Source organism: Hyla sarda, chromosome 3 (assembly GCF_029499605.1).
Source record: "Hyla sarda isolate aHylSar1 chromosome 3, aHylSar1.hap1, whole genome shotgun sequence".
In the NCBI taxonomy this organism is placed as follows: Eukaryota; Metazoa; Chordata; class Amphibia; order Anura; family Hylidae; genus Hyla; species Hyla sarda.
This window is the reverse complement of record NC_079191.1, coordinates 171112397-171131666: the sequence shown is the minus strand read 5'-3', so window position 1 is coordinate 171131666 and position 19270 is coordinate 171112397. Positions and strand designations below refer to the sequence as shown.

At 44.2% G+C, this 19270-nt stretch overlaps 1 protein-coding gene across 1 annotated transcript in view; it reads right to left on the bottom strand.

Moving 5' to 3' along the window:
* The window catches only part of TFRC (transferrin receptor), a 45800-nt gene extending 26765 nt beyond the window's left edge, over positions 1 to 19035 (bottom strand). Inside the window, exons 1-4 of the mRNA XM_056565486.1 lie at positions 18951 to 19035; positions 13168 to 13224; positions 9740 to 9950; positions 3834 to 4050 (exon numbers count right to left, since the gene is read on the bottom strand). Coding sequence (XP_056421461.1) covers positions 3834 to 4050; positions 9740 to 9950; positions 13168 to 13206 — 467 coding nt within the window. The 5' untranslated portion in view covers positions 13207 to 13224; positions 18951 to 19035. The remainder of the gene's footprint in view (positions 1 to 3833; positions 4051 to 9739; positions 9951 to 13167; positions 13225 to 18950) is intronic.
* Positions 19036 to 19270: the final 235 nt, after the last annotated feature.

Below are 19270 nucleotides of genomic sequence, written 5' to 3'. Positions count from 1 at the left end.
GTGTTAAATCACATTTACTAAGGTGTTTTTTTTTTTTCAATCAATAAATTGCATACACTGATCAATGCTATGCCATAGCTAGTTGGAGCTTTGGATCACCGATCAGACAGCAAGGAGGCAGATAAGGGCCCTCCAGCCATCCTCTCAGCTGATCGGGACATAGAGATTTCAACGCAATTGTCCCAATCAGCTCTGCTGAGCTGCTGGGAGTGCTTTTTTTTTTAAATTTTAGACGCTGCAATCAACTTTGATCATGGCGTCTAAGGGGTTAATGCTCAATAGTCCATTGGGTTGTTCCAACAGAGCAAACCCAGGTAAGACCAGCCCAGGTTCTCTAGTCTAGTTACTGTCAGTAAAACCGTGTAGGCAAATGTAAGTGGGACCTTGCTGTGCTGGGGAACCAACCTTGGCTGTGACTTATTGGTGTAAATAAGATCATAACTAGCCAAACAACAAGAAATAGTGTCAGGCACTACAGCTTTCCTTTAGACATGCTCACTTTTACAAGTGGAAGGCTGCGCTATTTATGAATCATACACGATTCCTAACATACTTTATCAGGAGTCTGACTACCAGGCACATAGGCAAGCATAAAACCTCCTTTCCACCTAATTACTTATAGTAATAGTAGTGGGTTTTTTTCTGTATGTTATTAGGGGTTTGACATGCTACCTCTTGAAGTTCTAAATCTGCTTCTATCATGCAGTCACACCTTATAGCATTAATATTTTATTGAGGTTACTGTTACCGAAGGCAAACAAATCTTATTTTTGTGACTATTTTCAAGCAGTTTTTCCATAGAAATGGGATTCAAAAAAGCGGAAAGGATATCTATTACTTGTTCTGGATCTGACACGCCTGATGAAGTATGTAATGACGTAGGAAACAGCAGTTGTGGGTTGACTATGCTCCCGTTTAATCTGTTGCCGCTCCCTGCTGAACAAAGACCGAATTTTATCTGGAAATTGTGAGTGCTATTGTTTCAATTCTACAAGGTATAATACAAAATCATAACTAAATAGGGCTAATACAAAAAAATATATATATATTATATATAGGGCCTCCTTACTCACCACTAAACTCAAGAGATCCTCTAATAGGATACCCTTTGTGAGTACATATAGCACCAATAGTCAAGGGATTGCGAAAATCATACGAAAAAACTGGGATCTAATAAAGAAGACCACTGATATACAAGATTTTCCAGTTATGGCCTACAGAAAGGGAAGGAGCTTCAAGGATAGACTTACTAGGTCAGATAAAGGAGCATGAAAAGCAAACAGGGTCAAACAGTATTGGCACCCCTTAGACCAGGTAATTTTCCATGTTTGGGGTGTAGTCATTGTAACAGCCTTCTAAAGGGCGATACTTTTAGCCATCCACATACAGGTCAGCCAATTAAGATTAACGGAAGATATACTTGCCGTTCCAGTTTTGTCATCTACATGATACAGTGCCCTTGCGGCCTGTATTATGTAGGTGAGACTACTAATGAAATAAGAATTAGGCTAAATGGACATAAATCATCCATTGGGACCCATAAAACTGACTTACCATTACCCAAACACTTTCTCGAAGTTGGGCACAGCATAAGCCAACTTAGATTCAGGGTAATAGATCATGTGCCCCCGATGAGGTTGGGAGGTGATAGAGAAAAAGTATTAAGACAAAAAGAACTCAGATGGATTCACAGGTTGGGAACATTGCATCCAAGAGGATTGAATGTAGATTTTAATCTGAAACCGTGCATGTAATTACATATTTTGGACTGCTTATCCCCTTCTTTTCCGTGGACTTTACTGTATCCATTTCTTATTGTTTTCTTTTTCCTTTCTTGTTGTATTTTGAGTTTAGTTTTAATTTTCCACATTCTAGATTTCCTCTCCCCTCCTGCCTTCTTCCCTTTCCTTTTTCCCCCCCTCCCCTTCCCTTCCTCCCCCCCCATACAACCCCCCCCTCTCCCCTTCTTCCCCTTCCCCCCCCATAACCCCCCCTCCTCCCTTCTTCCCTTTCCCCTTTCTTCCCCCCCCATACCTTCCCTTTTTTTCCCCTTTTTCCTCCTTCCCCCTTTCCTCCCCTATATCCCCCCCTTTTCTCTATATCTTTTTTTTCTCTCTTTTTTTCTTTTTTCTCCCCTCCAACTCCAATTTTTCCTCCCGCCTTTCCCTCCCCCTCCCCCTTTTTTTCTCTTTCTTTTTTGTCCCCTTTTTGTTTGTCCCCTGTTTTTGGTTCCCCCCCTTCCCTTCCCCTCCCCCCCCTTTTTTTTCCTTTTCCCTCTTTACCCTCCCCCTTTTTTTTCCCTTCTTTCCCTTTTTTTTTTCCTTCTTTTCCTTAGTTTTCTACTTTTTTCTCTTTTATTCTACACCTGCTCAGTGGGATTATTACAATTTTATAATGGTACTCTGTTTTTCTATTTGTTTTTAGATACTCGTCACTATTTCACTTTATGGCTCAGATGATGGATTCCTGGATGCATTGACCTAACCCCTATGTTAAGTTACTGCTTTATATATGGATCAATATTAATAAACTCCTATGTCAATAAATTATACTTGTATTAAATATTGGTATACAAACAGTGCCTTATTGGTCCACCGGCCTCATGTAAGCACAGTTATGACATATTTTATGCACAGGCACCTCCCCCATTTTTTATTAGTATTCATATCTTAGAGTTGGTGCGCGGCCGTGGGGATCGCGGACGGGCGATGGTTTTTCCAGCCCACGTCTGTTGGCTCCCACGCCTGCGCACAACATCTCCGTTGTCTGTAGCGGAGGTCTATGATTGACACGCATGGACGGAGAATTAGATAGCGATGCGCTTGCGCGGCGATCCGACGCATGCGCAATAGTGAAAACTAGATTGAAAAGGGTAAGGGCAGCATGTAGCCAATTAAACAAAGGAGGAGTGGTGTATAGGGATACACGCAGGCGCAATAGGTCTGTGTACAAACGGAGTTTACATGCTCGAGAGGCTGGTATACAATAAGGCGCTGTTTGGCAGGATCGGGGATACAGGTCAGCATCCGTACTTTGATTAGTTTCATCTGAGCCCAACACTTTTAAGGAAATATGAGAATATGCACTTTATATATGCTTATAACACTTTTCACATTTGTTTACTTGTTGATTACCATGACAACATTGTCACATGTTTTTATTAACCAATGAAAAACTCTATGGGTGGTAACTATGTTTAATTGCGAACATTTGCACCTGATGTTGTACCAATCAGATTGTTTTTGAGATCTATATATATGCACTTTATTCACTTTGTATTCATGCTTGACAAAGGCTACACTATAGCCGAAACGTTGCACTGCTGATGACCTAAATAAAGACCACAGCCTTTTTGAAGTTGGGAGTCTGCGTGCTTTTTGCTGTGACCTATGCCAATTGGATGTTCTATATCTGGACTGGTTATCCGGATGGTCACGGGCATAAGAGCAGGGACTAGTGCTGTCTTCCTCCTTGGACGTATATACATATACATATATATATATATATTTTTTTTTTTAATAATATTTTAGAACAACAAATTTAACAAGCATTTTTATTTTAACTCATAATACAACATTTTGTATATTTGCCACTTCCCTATTTAAACCATTCTTGGAAAGAGGGTGCCTTTGGGGCCTACCACTTTCTGAACATTGTAATTTTCACCAGGCCTAATAAATTTAGTATCAAGGCTTTATTCTTCCCCCTTATTGCCAATCCAAAAAAACTGCCCCTCTAAAGTTAAATACTAATTTAACCCGATACTTCCTAAATTTGTGTTTGTACCTCTCTACAGTCCCATATCATGTGACAAGTACTGCACAAGTACTTACTGCTGAATGCTTGTCTCAAAGTTGGTGGTATCAATCTTTCTTTGAAGCATAGATCTTACAGTACTCCAGTACAAGACTTGTGGTACATCTGGATCTGACACCACTGAATCATCTTCATCAACAGCATCAACTAAACCATCACATTGCACAGACTCTGTACTGCTAGGTTGTGCCGAGCTGACACGGCCCCGGTAAGTTAAGTACCCAGTAAGAAAGCCTGTAACACAAAAATGTACTGTTTGATTTGACATGATTCTTATTAGAGTAGCTGTCATTACCAGCATATGGCAGGTCAAGCATTGACACAACTCTTCACTCATTAACATTTACAAAAAGGGGAACAAAATAAATAAAATTAAATATCTTTTTACAGTAAGGATCTTAAGGTGGCCATACAGTTTGAAAATGTTTGCTCAGCAGACCGTTCTGTCCTGGAAGGTAAGTTGCAGCCAGACTACTCCTCCCAGAATAAATAGGATGGGGTGCGCGTAACAAAAAGTCCCAGCCAACCGTAGATCTATTAGACCCATCATTTGGTTTGTGAAACAGGCCTTAGACCGATTCATAGTTAGTCTAATAAATTATACTTTGTTGGGAAACGGAAAACCTGAAGTTGCCATAAGGCTAGGATTCCACTGACATTTTTGCCCTGGATTTTTTTTGGCTTAAAAATGCCAGAAAAACTGCCACTGGTTTTCCTTGCGTTTTGACCTGTGTGTGGAATTTTCCTTTTGGCCCCTTTGGTGTTTTTTGTACAAACATAGTTGGGTACAAAAAAAAATAAATAAAAATAGCATTTAAATGTTTTTTTTCCTAACAATTTTCATAATAAAGTGTGTGTAACTTTTTTTTATTTATTTAATTTTTTTTTTTTTTATACATTGTTTAGGTAGTACTACTCCGAGCATAGAACACTGTTCCATGATGGGAGTAGTATAACCTGTACTGAGAGACATATCGCCCCGGGAGTCACAACTGACACCCGATGCGATCGTCCATAATATAACAGATGTGGAGCGGCTCTATACAGCGCTCTCATCTCTGCACCATATTGCGGCCAATGAAGTGAATAGAAATTTACATCACTAATTCATATTTTCCGCCCAGAGGTGGTGATTGGCCGGATGGTTGCAGCCAATCACAGCTCTCAAAGGGAAATATGAATCAGCGATGTTCTATTCAAATCAATGGATAGAGTACAGAGCAGAGATGGGGAGCGCTGTATAGAGCTCGGACGATCGCAGCGCTGTATAGCGATCGGACGATCGCAGCGGGTGTCAGGAGCGACATCCGCTGTGACGTGTCCTTAACTGCAAGTACTACTACTAATCCCAACATGGAGCACACTCTGCTCCATGCTGGGAGATGTAGTACCTGCATTAATAGACAGATTGCACCTAACTTCTGACACCTGTTGGGATCGGTCTATTAATGCAGATACTACAGCTCCCAGCATTGAGCAGAGTGTGCTCCATGTTGGGAGTAGTAGTACTTGTAGTTAACACCACATCACAGCGGGTATGACTCCTGACACCCGTTGCGATCCTCCTGTATAATGTATAGATGTTGCCGCTCTCCTATGGTCCCCTGCACTGCCGTATACACACCTGGTCATATTTTTCACAGAGCTGTGATTGCCTATAACCATCTGGCCAACCATAGCTCTCTGTGGGAAATATGAATAGGTGTATATATACGGCAGTGCAGGGGACCATAGAAGAGCGGCCGGCCGCCTCTAAAATATACAGAAGGATTGCAACAGGCAATCTGTCTATTAGTACAGGTACTACTACTCCCATCATGGAACAGTGTGTTCCATGCTGGGAGTAGTAGTACTACCTAAAAAATGTTAAAAATAAATAAAATGTGAAAAACCCGCCCACATAAATTGATCCATTGAAAAATTTATGAAAATTTAGAAGTAAAAAAAAAAGATACATTTCATTAGATATAATTTTTTCCATCACTACTGGATCTTTTTCCAATTTTTTTTTTTTTTAATGGTACCCTACGAATTTTTTTTTAAAAAAGGTATCTCCATCACTTTTTTGGATCACTAAAGTCCAAAAAAGAATAAATACCGCCTGCAAAAACGCAAAAGTTAAAACCCACAGAGTTTTTTGCTCTCCCATAGACTTCTATGGAAGGAAAACGGCACGATTTCAGGGCATAAAACGCCAAACTAGGTTTTGTCGGGAGTTTTGAAAATCCAGCCTCTGAGCCCAAAATTGCTGAAAAACATCAAAAGGATTAAAAAATGCCCAAACTGAAAAACACAAAGTGAATCTGGCATTTTTCAGTTTAACCCCTTAAGGACACAGCTCATTTTCACCTTAAGAACGCAGGCCTTTTTTGCAAATCTGACCACTGTCACTTTAAGCAGTAATAACTCTGGGATGCTTTTAACTTTCATTCTGATTACGAGATTGTTTTTTCGTGACATTCTACTTTATGTTAGTGGAAACATTTTGTCGATACTTGCATCATTTCTTGGTGAAAAATTCCAAAATTTCATGAAAAATTAGAACATTTTGAATTTTTTTTTTTTTACTTTGAAACTCTCTGCTTATAAAGGAAAGTGGAAATCCAAAATCAATTATATATTGATTCACATATACAATATGTCTACTTTGTGTTTGCATCATTAAGTTGACATGTTGTTACTTTTGGAAGACACCAGAGGGCTTCAAAGTATAGCAGCAATTTTCCAATTTTGCACAAAATTTTCAAAATCGGAATTTAAGGGACCACTTCAGTTTTGAAGTGGATTTGAGGGGTCTTCATATTAGAAATACCCCACAAATGACCCCATTATAAAAACTGCACCCACAGCAAAGTATTCAAAATTACATTCAGTAAGTGTGTTAACTAGAGATGAGCGAACTTACAGTAAATTCGATTCGTCACGAACTTCTCGGCTCGGCAGTCGATGATTTTCCTGCATAAATTAGCTCCGCTTTCAGGTGCTCCGGTGGGCTGGAAAAGGTGGATACAGTCCTAGGAGACTCTTTCCTAGGACTGTATCCACCTTTTCCAGCCCACCGAAGCACCTGAAGGCTGAACTAATTTACGCAGGATAAGTCATCAACTGCCGAGCCGAGAAGTTCGTGACGAATCGAATTTACTGTAAGTTCGCTCATCTCTAGTGTTAACCCTTTAGGTGTTTCACAGGAATAGCAGCAAAGTGAAGGAGAAAATTCAAAATCTTCATTTTTTCCACTCGCATGTTCTTGAATTTTTACAAGTGGTAAAAGGAGAAAAATCTTCCTAAAATTTTATACCCAATTTCTCTCGAGTAAGGAAATACCTCATATGTGTATGTCAAGTGTTCTGTGGGTGCACTAGAGGGCTCAGAAGGGAAGGAGCGACAATAGGATTTTGGAGAGTGAAATTTTTCTGAAATGGTTTTTGGGGGGGGCATGTCACATTTAGGAAGCCCCTATGGTGCCAGTACAGCAAGGAAACCCCCACATGGCATACTATTTTGGAAACTACACCCCTCAGGGAACATAACAAGGGGACCAGTGAGCCTTAACAACCCACAGGTGTTTGACGACTTTTTGTTAAAGTTGGACGTGTACATGAATTTTTTTCTCACTAAAATGCTGTTTTCCCCCAAATTTTACATTTCTACAAAGGGGTAATAGGAGAAAATGCCCCCCAAAATTTGTAACCCCATTTCTTCTGAGTATGGAAATACCCCATGTGTGGACTAAAAGTGCTCTGCTGGCACATTACAATGCTCAGAAGAGAAGGAGAGCCATTGAGCTTATGGAGAGAGAATTTGGTTGGAATAGAAGTCGGGGGCCTTGTGCATTTACACAGCCCCCTGTGGTGCCAGAACAGTGGACCCCGCCACATGTGACCCCATTTTGGAAACTACACCCCCCACAGATTTTAATAAGGGGTGCAGTGAGCATTTACACCCCACTGGCTTTTGACAAATCCTTGGAACAGTGGGCTGTGCAAATGAAAAATTACATTTTTCATTTTCACGGACCACTGTTCCAAAAGTCTGTCAGACACCTGTGGGGTGTAAATGCTCACTGTACCCCTTATTACATTCCGTGAGGGGTGTAGTTTCCAAAATGGGGTCACATGTGGGGGTCCATTGTTCTGGCACTATGGGGGCTTTGTAAACACACGTGGCCTTCAATTCCGGACAAATTTTCTCTCCAAAATCCCAATGGCGCACTCTCTCTTCTGAGCATTGTAGTTCGCCTGCAGAACACTTTACATCCACATATGGGGGTATGTTCTTACTCAGAAGAAATGGGGTTACAAATTTTGGGGAGCTTTTTTCCCCCCCATTTTCCCTTGTGAAAATGAAAAATTTAGGGTAACACCAGCATTTTTGTGAAAAAAAAAAGTTCTCTTCATTTCCCCAAACTTTAACGTAAATTCAGAAAACACCTGTGGGGTGTTAAGGTTCACTATACCCCTTGTTACGTTCCGTGAGGGGTGTAGTTTCCAAAATGGGGTCACATGTGGGTATTTATTATTTTGCGTTTAAGTCAGAACCGCTGTAAAATCAGCCACCCCTGTGCAAATCACCAATTTAGGCCTCAAATGTACATAGTGCGCTCTCACTCCTGATCCATGTTGTGCACCCGCAGAGCATTTTACACCCACATATGGGGTATTTCCGTACTCAGGAGAAATTGCGTTAAAAATTTTGGGGGCCTTTTTTTCCTTTTAACGCTTGTGAAAATAAAAAATATGGGGCAACACCAGTATGTTAGTGTAATGTTTATTATTATTATTATTTTTTTTTTTATTTTACACACACTCTAACAAGCTGGTGTAGCCCCCAACTTTTCTTTTTCATAAGGGGTAAAAGGAGAAAAAAAGACCCCCACAATTTGTAGTGCAATTTCTCCCGAGCACGGAAATACCCCATATGCGTCCCTAAACTGTATCCTTGAAATACGACAGGGCTCCGAAGTGAGAGAGCGCCATGCACATTTGAGGACTAAATTAGGGATTGCATAGGGGTATTCTATACCAGTGATTCCCAAACAGGGTGCCTCCAGCTGTTACTAAACTCCCAGCATGCCTGGACAGTCAGTGGCTGTCCAGAAATGCTGGGAGTTGTTTTGCAACAGCTGGAGGCTCCGTTTTGGAAACACTGCCGTACGATATGTTTTTCATTTTTATTGGGGGGACAGTGTAAGGGGGTGAATATGTTGTGTTTTACCCTTTATTATGCGTTTGTGTATTTAGGGTACATTCGCAGCGAGTTTACCGCTAGGAGTTTGCGCCGCGGCAGAAAATTTGCCGCAGCTCAAACTTGAAGCAGGAAACTTACTGTAAACCTGCCCGTGTGAATGTACCCTGTACATTCACATGGGGGGGGGGGTCAAACCTCCAGCTGTTTCAAAACTACTTTAGCAACAGCTGGAGGCACACTGGTTGGAAAACCTTCAGTTAGGTTCTGTTACCTAATTCAGTATTTTCCAACCAGTGTGTCTCCAGCTGTTGCAAAACTACAACTCCCAGCATGTACTGATTGCCGAAGGGCATGCTGAGAGATGTTATGCAACAGCTGGAAGTACGCAACTACAACTCCCAGCATGCCGAGACAGCTGTTTGGGCATGCTGGGATTTGCAGTTTTGCAACATCTGGAGGGCTACAGTTTAGAGACTACTGCACACTGATCTCCAAACTGTGGCCCTCCAGATGTTGCAAAACTACAAATCCCAGCATGGCCAGACAGCAATTGGCTGATGACAGATTTCCTTTAAAAGTGGTTTTACTTCTGTGAAAGTTAGGTATCAAAAGTAATAATTAACTCTGGTGTCACTTACACAACATTTTGGATAATATATATATTACAGAGAAATTGAGCCCGTGTGCAATTTTTGTAAACATTTTGTGAAGCCACAGTATTTCACTAGGTTCTTACCTATCAAAAACAAGAGAATGACCACCAGGATTTTAAAGCATAAGCTTTTACATCCATTTTTTCTAGGTTGATGTTGTACAACATGATGGTCTCCCAGGGAATGATCTCCACATTCTTCCTCATCTGCCAGTTTCATCTCAACTTGGCTGCTGTCTCCATCTGTTTGAGGAGTCAAACTGAAGCGAGTATAAGTAAGAGGGACCCTGCCAAACTAAAGCAAAGATATACTTCAGTAATACAAAGAAAAATGGAAAACTTTAAGAACAGACTTACATATCTTAGGCATTTGTCGGCTGTAGTGTTGATCAAATGAACATGACAACTCTGCAACACCCAGCGCAGCTACTTAAAGAATATCTATTTTACCAACATGTTTTAACCCCTTAAGGACACAGGACGTACTCAAACGGCCCCTTTTCCGAGTCCTTAAGGACTCAGGACGTTTGAGTATGTCCTGTCCATTCCCAGCCCCCCGCCGCTAGCCAGAGGGGGGCCGGTGCCCGATGCCTGCTGAAATTGTTCAGCAAGCATCGCGGCATATCGACCCCCCATGTCGGCGATGGCCGCAGATTCCGGGTCAATCGGGTCTCCAGTGACCTGGAATTACAGGCTGTTCGGGGCCGTCAGAACAGCCATAGCCAGCAGGGGTGAGGTGGCACTGGTGTCACCTCATGATCGCCCTGATTCGTCGGCCGGTTTCCCGGCCGACCAATCAGGGCGCCTGCTGCGGGTTTCACTCCCGCAACCCGCTCCGCCCCTCTTTCGGAGGACGTGAGCGTGTGCGGGACGTGCACCCCGGGAGCTGGGGACTCCGATGCCAGACGTCAATGTTGGGATCGGGGCCCCAGGAGCAGCGGCGACGGCGAGGGACTGACGTGATGCGGCGTGGATCGTTGGAGGGGTGTGACAGCCTCCTGCTGTTGCTTAGCAACAACTCCCAGCATGCAAAAAGGGTATGCTGGGAGCTGTAGTTATGCAACAGCAGGAGGCAGACCACCACAACTCCCAGCATTCCCTTATGGGCATGCTGGGACTTATAGTTTTGCAACAGTTAGAGGTTACCGCTTCTAGCAGCGAAAATTAACCCCGAGTCACGCTCGGGAATACCGCTAGGCTGGTTAAGTAGCAAACAGTGTGTCTCCAGCTGTTGCATAACTACAACTCCCAGCATGCCCTTTCGCTGTCCGTACATGCTGGGGGTTGTAGCTTTTGCAACAGCTGAAGGCACACTGGTTGCAAAACACTGAGTTTGTTACCAAACTCGATGTTTCACAACCAGTGTGCCTCCAGCTGTTGCAAAACTACAACTCCCAGCATGCACTGATAGACCGTACATGCTGGGAGTTGTAGTTTTGCAACAGCTGGATGTTCCCCCTCCCCCCAATGTGAATGTACAGGGTACACTCACATGGGCAGAGGTTTACAGTAAGTATTCGGCTGCAAGTTTGAGCTGCAGCAAATTTTCTGCCGCAGCTCAAACTGCCAGCGAGAAACTACTGTGAACCCTCGCCCGTGTGACTGTACCCTAAAAAAAAACACTACACTAACAAAAAATAAAATAAAAAGTAAAAAACACTTCATATACACATACCCCTACACAGCCTTCCTCCCCTCCCCAATAAAAATGAAAAAAGTCTGGTACGCCACTGTTTCCAAAACTGAGCCTCCAGCTGTTGCAAAACAACTACTCCCAGTATTACCAGACAGCCGCTGAATGTCCAGGCATGCTGGGAGTTTTACAACAGCTGGAGGCCCCCTGTTTGGGAATCACTGGCGTAGAATACCCCTATGTCCACCCCTATGCAATCCCTAATTTACGCCTCAAATGCGCATGGCGCTCTCACTTTGGAGCCCTGTCGTTTTTCAAGGCAACAGTTTAGGATCACATATGGGGAATCGCCGTACTCAGGAGAAATTGTGTTACAAATTTTGGGGGGTATTTTCTGCGTTTACCCTTTCTAAAAATGTAAAATTTTTGGGAAAAGAAGCATTTTAGGAAAAAAATAAAAAAAATTTTTTTTTACATACGCAAAAGTCGTGAAACACCTGTGGGGTATTAAGGTTCACTAAACCCCTTGTTACGTTCCCCGAGGGATCTAGTTTCCAAAATGGTATGCCATGTGGGTTTTTTTTTGCTGTCCTGGCACCATAGGGGCTTCCTAAATGCGGCATGCCCACAGAGAAAAATTTGCTTTCAAAAAGCCAAATGTGACTCCTCTTCTGAGACCTGTAGTGCGCCAGCAGAGCACTTTTCACCCCCATAAAGGGTGTTTTCTGAATCGGGAGAAATTGGGCTTCAAATTTTGGGGGGTATTTTTTAAATGTAAAAAATCCAAAATGGTATGCCATGTGTTTTTTTTTGCTGTTCTGGCACCATAGGGGCTTCCTAAAGGTGACATGCCCCCCAAAAACCATTTGTCGCTCCTTCCCTTCTGAGCCCTCTACTGCGCCCGCCGAACAATTAACAGACATATGAAGTATGTCCTTACTCGAGAAAAATTGGGTTTCAAATACAAGTAAAAATTCTCCTTTTAACCCCTTGCAAAAACTCTAAAATTGGGTCTACAAGAACATGCAAGTGTAAAAAAATGAAGATTGTGAATTTTCTCCTTCACTTTGCTGCTATTCCTGTGAAACACTTAAAGGGTTAAAACGCTGACTGAATGTCATTTTGAATACTTTGGGGGTGCAGTTTTTATAATGGGGTAATTTGTGGGATATTTCTAATATGAAGACCCTTCAAATCCACTTAAAACCTGAACTGGTCCCTGAAAAAAAAAGAGAGAGTTTCAAAATTTTGTGAAAAATTGGAAAGTTGCTGCTGAACTTTGAAGCCCTCTGGTGTCTTCCAAAAGTAAAAACTCATCAATTTTATGATGCAAACAAAGTAGACATATTGTATATGTGAATAAAAAAAAAAACTGCTACTGCCCAAAACTGCATAACACCCAGGAGGAGCAAAAACGTTAAAGGAAAAATGCCAAGTGAATTTGGAGTTCCATAAATCCCCATTTACCTATTGGGGGGGGAAGCCATTGGGCAATTTGGGCTTCGAAACTTTGCCTTGCTGCCAGGTTTCCCCATAAATTACAGCTCAAAAGAAGAAGCCCCAGCAAAATAAGCACCATAAGCAGATGGCAAAAGTAGAGAACCCCTTTATAGAACCTTTGCCAAAAAGACTTTCAGCATGCAATATATATGTGTGTGTATAAAAAAATTACCTGAGCTAGAGGAAAATTTGCTCCTAGCAACTTCATTTGCAAACACATTCTCATCAACCACTTCTATTAACCCCTTACTATACAGTCCCTAGTCTGCCAGTCTTAATAAATAAAACCAAAATGATATTGTTAAATTCTTCGATACCAATGCTTTCAGAACAGTTTTTGTACTGAGAGAAACAAAGGACCATCACGTGTAATACTTACAATATTTGTAATCACTGTCCGCGCACTGTCCATCGCCATCAAAACCAGATCAATCCCCTAAAAAAAGATAAAAAGTATAAGTTCCGGTTCCCAATTTTTCATGAGAAAGTGTATATAAGAAATTGTTTATTTGCCCTAAAATGAACATGGCATAAGAATTCTCTTTATAAACAAGTGCGCAGGTGTTACAGAAATCAATAGTGGGAACGGCTCCATCGACCTCTGATCTAGTACAATTATGTTTTATAGAAGAGATATACACGTACGCTACTTACCCCTCTCCCCTGCAGAAGCATGACCAGCTCAGTTATAGATTGTATGGGCTGGGGAAAACTAGTTGGCACCAAGGCTACATGATTATTTGACACCATAGCAAGGCTTGGCAGCAACTGTAGCCTGTAACTATATAACCAGTACGCTATAGGTTTGAATATTAGGGTACCTACTAGGCCTGGATGGACACCTGTCTGTCCATGAAAGTGTGGTGTGGGGGGAACCTTTTGAAGATCTCTCACGCTATAGGTAAATGATGCTGGACTAGTCATTGGGGGGTGAACTAGTCACCACGCCCCCGGCTGTAATCACGCCTATTCCGTCTCTAATCAAGCCTCGTGCTAGCCCAGAAGTATCATCCCTGGCATATTACCATGGGTAAGCTGTCAATCACACCTAAGCAGTTGGGATTACAGACCTAACAGGCCTAATTACACTGAAGGGCTAGTTGACTAGTTAAATGGGCACTGTCAGATCCAAAAACTTTTTATATGGTATTACTGATGAAAATTAAAAGACCTTTAATAAGGTTGTTTAAATTATTTTTAAATAAGGAAAACAGCGCCAGAAAATCCCACCACTAGAAATACCCATACCTACTGGGACACTAACCAGTCCTGTAGCAGCATCAGACTTGTCTATGAGTCATGGACAAGGCTGCATGAGCGGACACACCAGTCACCTCCCAACACCACAAACAAGGTTCGGTGACCTTGTCTGAGCTGGCCAGTCCCATAGTTTTGTTTCCCTCACATGTGCAGAGTTATTCAGAGACTAGTGATTCTACTTTATAGTTGTAGGGATGATCGTGAGCATCATCTTGTTTAGAGCAGGTCACAAGCTTTCAGTCTGAGGAAACAGATTTTCTTCAGGTAGAAAGAATATAGGATTTGTTATTTTTTTGCCATATCTCGCTAACTCACCCCTAGTATTCCAAGTGTAACCTCTTAAAAGGAGATATGCGGCAAAAATTGTTTTTAACTATTCCTGTGCCCGGGCAGCAAAAACACACCTTTAACTCCCCTTCCAGAGATATGTCCCATTCCTCCGATGCTGCAGGTCTTCTGGATTTTATAGGCTTGAAAACGTCACAGAGCCATCAGCGTATCGCCAGTCGCAGTGATGTCCCACCTTGGCCAGTGATAGGCTGAGCACACCGACATGTAAGGAGCTCTGCCCAGGCTCCTTAACACAGTTCACTAAGCCTATCACCGGCCGAGGCGGGACATCACTGCGACAGGCGATACGCCGACGGCTCCATGACGTTTTCAAGCCTATAGAAGGCAGAAGACCTGGAGCACCGGAGGAATGGGACAGATATCTCTGCAACAAGGGAACATAGGAAGGTGTGTTAAAGTTTGTTTTTATTTGTATTTTTAGGAATAGTTAAAAAGTTACTGCAGCTGGTCATGTGATCTTAAGTCTGAAAACCTGAAAATTACATGCACTAATGTTTAATGGGTTACTCCACCCAGAGATCGCATTGCCTGTTCTGAACATATGACAACACCCCTGAGGAAGTCACTTGGCAATGGAATACGTGGAGTTCCAGCGTGACCCCGTCAATCGCATACCTTAATTACTTTCACCAGTTTGTATTTTCATCTTTGTATTTTACACATTGCATTTATATATTGTGTTATTGGTACTATTTATATTAGGGATCGACAGTTATCGATAATCTGTCACCTTTCAGGCCGATAGCTGATAACTTATACCGAATTATCGGTATAAGCTATTTCAACATTTCCCCCCCCCCCGCCCCCGGCGGGGCAGAAGCCGTTGCAGAGCAGAACTGCAGCGGCTTTTGCGGTGCCAGAGGCCGCTGCCCGCTTCTCTCCCCCTGCCTGTCTTGGGTCTAACCACCACAGTTGCCCCATCGCCCCCCCCATCCTCTGCCCACATACCACCACCACTGTCCCATGACCTCCCCCCCATCCTCTGCCCACATACCACCACCACTGTCCCATGACCTCCCCCCCCCCCCATCCTCTGCCCACATACCACCACCACTGTCCCATGACCTCCCCCCCCCCCATCCTCTGCCCACATACCACCACCACTGTCCCATGACCTCCCCCCCCCCCATCCTCTGCCCACATACCACCACCACTGTCCCATGACCTCCCCCCCCCCCATCCTCTGCCCACATACCACCACCACTGTCCCATGACCTCCCCCCTCATCCTCTGCCCACATAGCACCACTGCCCCATGGCCTCCCCCCCATCCCCGATGTTATAATTATCTGTTCCCGGGGGTCCACGATCCTTCTGGCTCTGTTTGCATCCTGCGCTGTCACTGTGCGTACTGAAGGCAACGTCGCGTTGGGGACGTCACTTGTCATTACGCAGTGCAGCGCAGGAGCCAGAAGGACCGCGGACCCCTGGAACAGGTAATTATAAGACCAGGGATGGGGGAGGCAATGTGGGACAGCGGCGGCGATTGGCGGGGCATTATCGGCAAGGTAATTGCCGATACCGATAATGTCCAAAATCGCGATTATCGGACGATAATATCGGCCAAAACGAAAGTCGGTTGATCCCTAATTTATATAGTAGATATTGTTGTGACATGGGCATAGGGACATCATAATATTGTTACACCAATACTGGTTAGAAGGTATATAGTGCGTTAGAGGATGGGGTCACGTTCCTGTAGGAGGGGGTTCATGGCCCCTCTCCAGGGTTGTGCTATGCTCCTAGTGTCATGTAATAACCAGGTGTTTTGGATAATTATATGTGCAATAAAATATCAGATTTGTATTCATTATATTATAGTGGTGGGCACTTCTCAGTGTTAGCCTATTCTTGTAGTGTATGATGTTCTGAACTTCTGTCTAGAACGCCAGGGTTCAGGTGGCTGTGATAGTGACATTACACCTTGCCCCCATTCATGTCTATGACGGCTGTGGGTGCTAGTCATGCCCCCTCCCATAGAGATGGGTAGAGGATAACATGTGCAGGGACAGAGTACCAAATTAACAGGAAGCGATCGGTCCTGTGTACTACATTAGTTCACTTATCAAATGCCTTAACGCTCCGACACCTCTACACTAAGCACTGCTGAGCATAGAAGAATCTTTACTCTCCCCAAGAGACCAGAAGGACTAGCCAATTCACCCAGCAGACACTATGTAACTCAGTATCTAGTATCTCATAGTAAGGCCACGTTCACACTAACATTGCGCTCCATCCCATTCAGCACCAAACAACAGGATCCTTTGACTTTAATAGGGTCCATCGGGCGTCGTAATTTTTTTAATTAAAGGGGTCCAACGGATAGGGCATAAGAAGTCTGATTGCAGGGGTCCCACTGCTGGGAATGCCCTAGATCTTTCCTGCAGCACCCCCTGTCATCTGGTACACAGAGCAAGCTTCACTCCATGCCTGATGACTGGCGATGCAAGGGATGGAGGATCATGATGTCACGGCCCCACCCCTTGTGACATCACAGCCCTGCCCTCTTAAAAATCTAAGCTAGACAATACAGTATTGTTTTTCTCTATGTGAGCATTGCCTTACATAGCCAAACACACAAATCACTGCTGGAGTAGGCTGGGTTTAAATGGGTACTCCGCTGTTTGACATCGTATCCCCTATCCAACAGAGGACCCCCCCCCCCCCCCGCAGCAGCCTGGTACCTCACCAGCTCGGAGCTAAGGAGGTGCCGGGCTGCTGCGGGGGGGGATTGCAGGGGTACACAGCCACCCCCACGGTCAGACATCTTATCCCCTCTCTTTTGGATAGGTGATAAGATGTCTGATCGCATGGGGGCCCACCGCTGGGAACCCCCACAATCCCCCCTACAGCAGTCCACAGCCAAGTTTTTTCCGAGGCTGATAATGGGACATTGTGATGTCACGGCCCCGCCCAATCGTGACATCACATCCTCCCCCCTCAATGTAAGCCTATGGAAGGGGCATCACGCCCCCTCCCATAAACTTGTATTGAGGGGGGTGAGCATAACGACACAAAGGGGCAGGGCCGTGACATCACAATGTCCTGTCCCCTGCACCGCCCGTCATCAGCCTCGGAAATAACTTCGCTCTGGTCTGCTGCGATCAGACATCTTATCCCCTTTCCTTTGGATAGTGGAAAAGATGTCCAACAGTGGAGTACCCCTTTAAGAGGGGAATGTTCTACTGCCACCTACTAGATCTACCATAACTTACACCACAAACTGGCATAACTATGGCACAAGTCTTAAAGCCATCCTACACTTACTTTTCTGGTGGCCAGAAGACAATACAATCTACAGTGACCATCCTGACATTAAAACTGCTCCATGATCTCTTTATATTCTATGATCGTCAATGACCCTTCAGAACAGTCAACTGAAAAAAGGTCTTTCAAGGCTGACTACATAAGGCAGGTCTGTTCTTTCTTCCAAATTCCAAGAATCACATGAAGGTCATGTTCCTCGAAGAAAAAAAAAAATTATAATTGCACAGTACATAGCAGCGCTGGCTGCTCCTATAGAGGCTTAAGCCGATTACAGAAAAATGTGATACGTTACTGGCGGACCCTCAGGAGAAGGCACTCGACCCTTCCAAATCTCAATGTCACATACCCCAGATCCCTATGAGTGACAACTGTACCTTCAGGCATGAGAGTCTAGTAAGTTGGTCTCAAACTGTGGACCCCCAGATGAGGCAAAACTACAACTCCCAGCATGCCCGGACAGCCAACGGCTGTCCGGGCATGCTGGGAGTTGTAGTTTTGCCCATTGGTCAACTCTTAAATTTTAACTATTTAAATACATACACTGCAATCTGGGTGACTGCAGCTGTCACGTCATAGATAGACCAGTAGGTAGCGCTAGAAGCAGTCTCACATGGCTCCCACACCTCTATCACTTCCTAGGTCACAGCCATGTGCACGAGGAGTCTGCAGCACTTCTGAGGGGTCCAATAACCTTGAAGGGAAATAACCCTGCAGAGGTCATAAAAACCTTCATGTGCCAGACTAAAGGGTCACCAAGCAGCACAATGACCCTGCTGCCCATATCATGCCAAGTACTGGGTCTACAAGGAGACAGGGCACAGGCCACGTGTTACTACTAGAAGCTGCTGCCAACCTTATTGGGTCACATTCACAAAGACACACACACACACACAGACACACAAAGACACACACACACGTACACACACACACACACACGTGGCAGCATGGGGCCGACCAAGGGTACAGAGACACGGGCGAGCTGTCATCACTTCAAGTTCAAGGTGCCACCTGGGCCCAGCGCCAATGACAAGGCCTGGCGGGCATAATGGTTTTGTCTCAGGGACGCCATGCACAGGGCAGGGCTCTCTATACGTCAGTGTGAAAGCGCCGGCACCGGAGGAGTGAATAGGGAACATATCGCGCACATAAACCGGCATGCTGCACACACAGGCAATAAATGAGAACTAGAGTATACAAGGAATTAGCAGACGGGCAGCCCCGCCGGAGAGAGCAAGAACATACACGGTATAAGGAGCAGACATGTGCCGGTACACGCCTCACTTACCTCCGCTCCTGCTGTGTGTGATCACCGGCGTCTTACTAATGTCCATTCATTACACGCCCCTGATCACGTACGCACAGCCCCGCCCCCTGGTTGAGGCACGCCTCTAAGGCTGGCGGGAGGGAGCTGATAGGGCAAGCGTTATAATGGAGCTGTGTTTTCGAACCGGAGTGACTCCAGCCTTCCAGCTGTCCGGTGTGAGGTGGAAATGTGTGGCCCATGCAGACTTGTGTCCGCTCCTCATCTCCCTTCCCGGAGGACAACTCCTGAATGACACATGCTGGGAGTTGTAGTCCCTGTTATGTGTGTATGCTAGTGTTTTC